The sequence below is a fragment of the Myotis lucifugus genome, unplaced genomic scaffold, assembly GCF_000147115.1.
Source record: "Myotis lucifugus unplaced genomic scaffold, Myoluc2.0 scaffold_482, whole genome shotgun sequence".
NCBI classification, from domain to species: domain Eukaryota; kingdom Metazoa; phylum Chordata; class Mammalia; order Chiroptera; family Vespertilionidae; genus Myotis; species Myotis lucifugus.
In genome coordinates, this window is record NW_005871530.1 from 110,675 (window position 1) to 117,075 (window position 6,401).

General features: G+C 56.3%; 1 protein-coding gene across 1 annotated transcript in view; it reads left to right on the forward strand.

Moving 5' to 3' along the window:
• Positions 1 to 539: 539 nt before the first annotated feature.
• Positions 540 to 6,401, forward strand: part of A1BG (alpha-1-B glycoprotein) — a 10,304-nt gene continuing 4,442 nt past the window's right edge. The window contains 3 exon segments of the mRNA XM_023744708.1: positions 540 to 1,183; positions 5,090 to 5,125; positions 5,273 to 5,554. Of these exon segments, the coding sequence (XP_023600476.1) occupies positions 1,165 to 1,183; positions 5,090 to 5,125; positions 5,273 to 5,554 (337 nt within the window). The 5' untranslated portion in view covers positions 540 to 1,164.

Consider the following 6,401-nt stretch of genomic DNA (forward strand, 5'->3'; position numbering starts at 1 on the left):
GAGGGTCCCCCCCACCCAGACCCCAGCCCTCAGCCAGAAGGGCCCAACATCTGTCCCCAGCGGCCCCCCCGCCCACCCCCGGGTGCTCATCAGCTTTATTTTGCTTGTTGACTGATTATTGAGGCTCACCCTGCCCCTCCCCCAATTCCAGGAGCGTCTCAGAGACTCTGGGTGCCTTGGGCTGGCGAAGGGGTTCGATCTCAGTCTCCGGCAGGAGGCACAGGAGCTGCACCCCAACACCTCTGCCTGCAGCCCGTGGCCCATGGCCCTGCCCTCCTAACCACGGGTATGAGCAGAGCAGCAGGCTGGGGCCTCCCACTGGGGTGTCTGGGGCTGGGGAGGGGCTGGGGTGGGTTCTGGATCTGGAGGGACCCTCCCCGGCCCTTGGGGGTCCTCCCTGGTCATGGGGATGCCCCCCGCGAGGTTCTGACTGAGGGACCCTCACACTCAGCAGGACCCAGAGGCCCCCCACCCCTGTCTCTTCCTCTTCAAAGGCAGCAGGGGCTCCCCCTCGGAACCTCGGTTTACCCCTGCAGCATGGACAGGAGAACAGAATCAGAAAAGGCCACGGGTGGTCCCCTGGTAACTGACGTAATACAGACGTCACGAGAGGGACCCCGCTTGCATTGGAAGGCTATGAATTCAGGAGTCTCACGGACACGGATTCCTGGTGGCTACGATTTGGGGGTACAAGGCACCAGGTAGGGCAGAAACGGGGACCTGAACTTGAGGAGGGGGACTCCAAGGCCTTACCTGGAGGAGAAACGGGGACCTGGAATTGGGGGGGACCCAGAGGCAGGAGTTGGAGAAGGACTTTAGATGAATATTGGGGGAGAACGAGGCATCCGATTTCGATGGAACTAGAGACGGGAATTTAGAAAATTATCGATCACGAAGACGGGGGGGCCTGGCCGTCGGGATGTGGGGGGCCCGAAGACGTGGTGCCAGCATTTGCAGGGCGCTCAGGCTCTCCCCAAATCTGAACAGGGGCAGGCGGACAGCCTGGTACCCGACCTGAAGCCACGCCCTCCCCTGGGAACGACCAATCACCAGCATCCAAGTGCCTAGAAGGCGGGACGACGTGGGGCGTCTCCAAGGCAACGGCGAATCGCAAGCCGAGGTCACCTCCCCTCCCGCCCCCAGGGCTGGGGCTCCGCGGTCGCCATGGTAACCCCGACGCTCAGTTAAGTTTCCACAGGATCGTTCTTTCCTCTCCTGACGGATTTCCTTTTCTTTCTTTCTTTCTTTCTTTCTTTCTTTCTTTCTTTCTTTCTTTCTTTCTTTCTTTCTTTCTTTCTTCTTTCTTTCTTTCTTTCTTTCTTTCTTTCTTTCTTTCTTCTTTCTTTCTTTCTTTCTTTCTTTCTTCTTTTTCTTTCTTTCTTTCTTTTTCTTTCTTTCTTTCTTTCTTTCTTTCTTTCTTCTTTCTTCTTTCTTTCTTTCTTTCTTTCTTTCTTTTTCTTTCTTTCTTTCTTTCTTTCTTTTTTAATATATTTTTTTGATTTTTTACAGAGAGGAAGGGAGAGGGATAGAGAGTTAGAAACATCGATGAGAAAAAAAAAGAAACATCGATGAGAGAGAAACATCGATCAGCTGCCTCCCGCACACCTCCTACCTGGGATGTGCCCGCAACCAAGGTACATGCCCTTGACCGGAATCGAACCTGGGACCTTTCAGTCCGCAGGCGACGCTCTATCCACTGAGCCACACCGGTTAGGGCACCTCCTGCCGGATTTTCCACCGCAAAGGACCCGGCGGAGAGTCTGGTTCGGACCCCAGGCGGAACTACACCTGGAGCCCAGATCCGCCCACTCGGGGCGCCGCTGGGGTGCCACCGGCTGGACCCCTGCCCTTCAGGTCCAGGCGGGGCCAAGGCGGGTTGGTGTGTTGGTTCCGGACTCTGGCTGGCTCCGGTTGGGCCGAGACCTGGAGGGACGACCAGCCTGGGCATCTGCCGCGTCTGGCCTCTGGCCTAAGCCCCTCTGGGGCCTATGTCCTCTGTGTGTGAAGGTCAGGCTGTGGGCAGGGGTCTGGGGCCTCCAAGCTCCAGAGCTGGCAGGGGGTGGGGGGGGTCTGGAGCCTGGCACATAGCAGCAGCGCCCCCTACATGTCTGCAGAGTGAACAGCCCATTTTATAAATTAGTTAAAAGCAGCCGCAGGTTTTCCAGCGTCCGCTGGACACCAGCCAGCCCTGAGCCAGGACCGTGACACGGATGGATTCTTTTAGTCCTCACGCCAGGGGTAGAAAGGTGGCAGCATCGCGTCTCTGTTATATTTTATTTTATTTATTTTATTTTATTTTATTTTATTTTTTGCGTCCAGTGTACAGATGAGAAAATGGGGACTAGAGAGAGGAAGCCAGTTCTGGGCTACATTCTTAGCCTTTAGGAATCGGAAAATGTTAGCTTCAGAGCTACTACAAGGATTTAAGAAGAAAAAAAAAAAAACAGCCCTGGCTGGTGTGGCTCAGTGAATAGATCGTCGGTCTGCGGAGTGAAGGGTCCTGGGTTCCATTCCAGTCAAGAGCACATGCCCGGGTTGTGGGCTCGATCCCCAGTAGTGGGTGTGCAGGGGGCAGCCGATCCATGATTCTCTCTCATCATTGATGTTTCTATCTCTCTTCCCCCCCCTTCTTCCTCTCTGAAATCAATAAAAATATATTAACAGCCCTGGCCTGTTTGGCTTAGTGGATGGAGCGTCGGCCTGCGGACTGAAGGGTTCCAGGTTCGATTCCGGACAAGGGCATGTACCTTGGTTGCGGGCACATCCCCAGTAGGAGGTGTGCAGGAGGCAGCTGATCGGTGTTTCTCTCTCATCGATGTTTCTGACTCTCTATCCCTCTCCCTTCCTCTCTGTAAAAAATCAATAAAATATATTTAAAAAGTAAAAAATACATAAAACTATAGCAACCTCTCCCTTCCTCTCTGAAATCAATAAAGAAATATATAAAATAAATAAATAAAATAAAATGTGTAAAAAGAAGAAAGAAAGGAATGTGTTCTGTCTCTGTGCTGGAGGTCAGAGTCTGCAGTCAGGGTATTAGCAGGGCCTCGTCTCCGAAGGGTCCCAGGCAGAAACATGTCCTGGCTCCTGGCTCCTGGCGGGTCCAGATGCTCCTGGCTGCTTCCCTCCAATCTGGGCCTCTTCCTGTTCTCCCTACGCCTTCCTCTAATCGGGACACGGTCATTAGCCATCGGGGCCACCCAGGGAATTCCCCATGAGCTCATCTCAAGATCCTCACCTCCATCGGCAAATGCTCTTTCCCCAAAGAAGGTCCCACCCACAAGTCCCGGGGATTAGGGTGTGGAAGCACCTTTTGGGGGTGCGGGCACCGTTCAATTACTATGGCCTCCTTCAGGGGGACCTGCTCAGCCGTGGGTGACTCGATGCCCAGGACACTTGTCCACCGATTGGTGGCGATTGGCCATCTGGCCGCCCTGGTGGGTCCTTGGCCTCTGGATCTCTGATCATCCAGGAGGCCACGCTGGGTGCTGGCCGGGGGCCAGCTGTTGTGCAAACCGGGACACAAGGCCAGCAGCCATGACCCCGGATTCCCTGGAAGCCTGAGGCAGGCTTGGGGCAGGCGTCCAGGCCCCACCGTCCCTCATGCCCGGAGCACAGAGAGCTGGCCTCCTGACGGCAGGATCTGGGTCCCGGCTGGGGGTTCCAGGATGCGCTGGTACCCATGCCCGGGTGCCTCCCAGGGGTGCCGCTGAGAACCATGGGCACCTGCCCTCTTGCTGCTCAGTGGCCTCTGTGAGAGGGGCCACCGCTCACTCTGGGGTTCCAGTTGTACCAGGAGGAAGGGGGTGTGAGGGTCCCCCACGTCTGTGGCCATGGCTGAGGGACCCTTTTCCTCGTGTGGGGACCTTGGACCCCAGCCTGTTCATGTCCCGGGACTCTCATGTGGACGGTGGCAGGGAGCCACGGGCAACCTGGGTGTGGGGGGCGGGGTGGGGCTCCCTGGCCACACAGGTGGGGGTTTGAGTGCCGGTGCCCCATCCTGCCCAGTCACAGCTGCCCGTCTGGAATTCAGTGCCCGCAGCGCCCCAGGGCTGGGACCCCCATGAGGCATCGTGGGCCGCGGCCCAACACGCTGCCCGGGATTCCCACAAAGAGCTTTCTGCCTGGGCTGCGTGGACTGAGACACGTTTGTGGGAGAAAAGTCCGTGTCCAGGGGCAGAACTCAGAGTTTAAGCGTCTGATGTGAACACCGGTGTGCAGACCCCTGGGCCAGGTTCACGCTTCATTTTTACCTAGCAATTCTGAAGACCTTGCTTTCTGGAAAAAAAAAATAAAATATATAGCCCTAACCAGTTTGGCTCAGTGGATAGAGCATCAGCCTGCGGACGCAGGGGTCCCAGGTTCAATTCCGGTCGGGGGCATGTACCTCGGTTGCGGGCACATCCCCAATGGGAGATGTGCAGGAGGCAGCTGAATTGATGTTTCTAACTCTCTATCCCTCTCCCTTCTTCTCTGTAAAAAATCAATAAAATATATTTAAATATATATATTATTACTATTTTTAATATATATTTTTATTGATCTCAGAGAGAGAGGGAGATAGAGTAGAAACGTCAATGATGAGAGAGAATCATTGACCGGCTGCCTCCAGCACACCGCCCACTGGGGATCGAGCCTGCAGCCCAGGCCTGTGCCCTGACCGGGAATGGAACCCGGGGCCCTTCAGTCTGCAGGCGGAAGCTCTATCCACTGAGCCAAACCAGCTAGGGCTTAATTTAGTTCTTTTTTTTGTGCGTATTTATTATTGCTGAGGTTCCTAAAGCCACAGGTGATCTCCCTGTCACCCCCTCTGCACACACACACACACACACACACACACGCACCCCTGGCCTTGGGAAGGACAAACACCAGGAAGAGGTCAGTGTCCGGCTCCACCCACTGCCCCCTCCCTCCCTCGGGCCTTATGACCTCCCTCCCTCACCCGCTGGGGCCAGGCTCACACCATGGCCACGCTGGCGGCCTTCCTGCTGCTCTGGGGTGAGGCGCCCTGGGCCCGGGGCCCCTGGGGAGGGCGGGCGGGCGGGCGGGAAGGGGCAGGAATGGGGGCCTCACGGGCCTGTCCCCACAGGTCTCTCCCTGAGCCCGGCGGCCGAAGGGGGTGTATGTGAGTCGGGGCCTGGGCTGGGACGGTGGGTGGGAGCACTTGGGACCCGAAGACGCCGGGTGCACAGGGACTTGGGGAAGGTGGGCGCACGCAGGGGGTGCCCCTGTCCACCTCCCTGGGTCTGACCCTCGCCCCCCCCCCCCACAGTTGTTGAGACCCGGCCGGACCTGTGGGCAGAGGCTGGCTCGCTGCAGGAACCCTGGGCCAAACTGACCCTGGTCTGCCGGGCCTGCCTGGTCACCTCGGACTTTCAGCTGTTCAAGGATGGGGAGCTCCTGGAGCGGGTGCGCCTCAGTGAGGGGGGCTTGGAGCATCGCTTCCCTCTGGGGGCGGTGACGGGGGACACGCGGGGCCTGTACCGCTGCCGCTATGCCATGGGCGATGACAGATGGACCTCGATGAGCAACCTGCTGGAGGTGACGGGGGCAGGTGAGTGGGGGCCCCCCTCCCTCCTCACTCTCCTTGCCGGCCCCTCCCCCTGAGCGCCTGGGGGGCTGTGGGCCAGACCCTGACATTTCTGAGCCTCAGTTTCCCGGTCTGTAAAATGAGGGTGATTTTTAAAAAAATATATTTTATTGATTTTTTACAGAGAGGAAGGGAGAGCGAAAGGGATAGAGAGTTAGAAACATCGATGAGAGAAAAATATCGATCAGCTGCCTCCTGCACACCCCCCACTAGGGATGTGCCTGCAACCAAGGTACATGCCCTTGACCGGAGTCGAACCCGGGACCCTTCAGTCCGCAGGCCGACGCTCTATCCACTGAGCCAAACCGGTTTCGGCCCTTCCCCATGTTTTATGTCCCTGTCCATCTCTTTTTATTTTATTTAATCGTTTATCGATCTAATACTAGAGGCCCAAAATCCTCACCTGAGAGTATTTTTCCCATTGACTTTTTTTTTTTTTTTTTTTTTTTTTTTTTTTTAGAGGAAGAGGGGACGGGAGAGGGAGAGGCCGAGAGAAACATCCATGTGAGAGAGACACACGGACTGGTTGCCTCCTGCGCACGCCCTGACCAGGGCCCGGGCGGGGAGAAGCCTGCATCCAGGTGGGCGCCCCTGACCCAGACCGAACCTGGGCCCCTTTGGTCCGCAGGCGGCGCTCTAACCCACTGGGGATACCACCTAGGGCTTTATTTTATTTTTTTAATATATATATATTTAATATATTTTATTGATTTTTTTACAGAGAGGAAGGGAGAGGGATAGAGTTAGAAACATCGATCAGCTGCCTCCTGCTCACTCCCCACTGGGGATGTGCCCGCAACCGAGGTACATG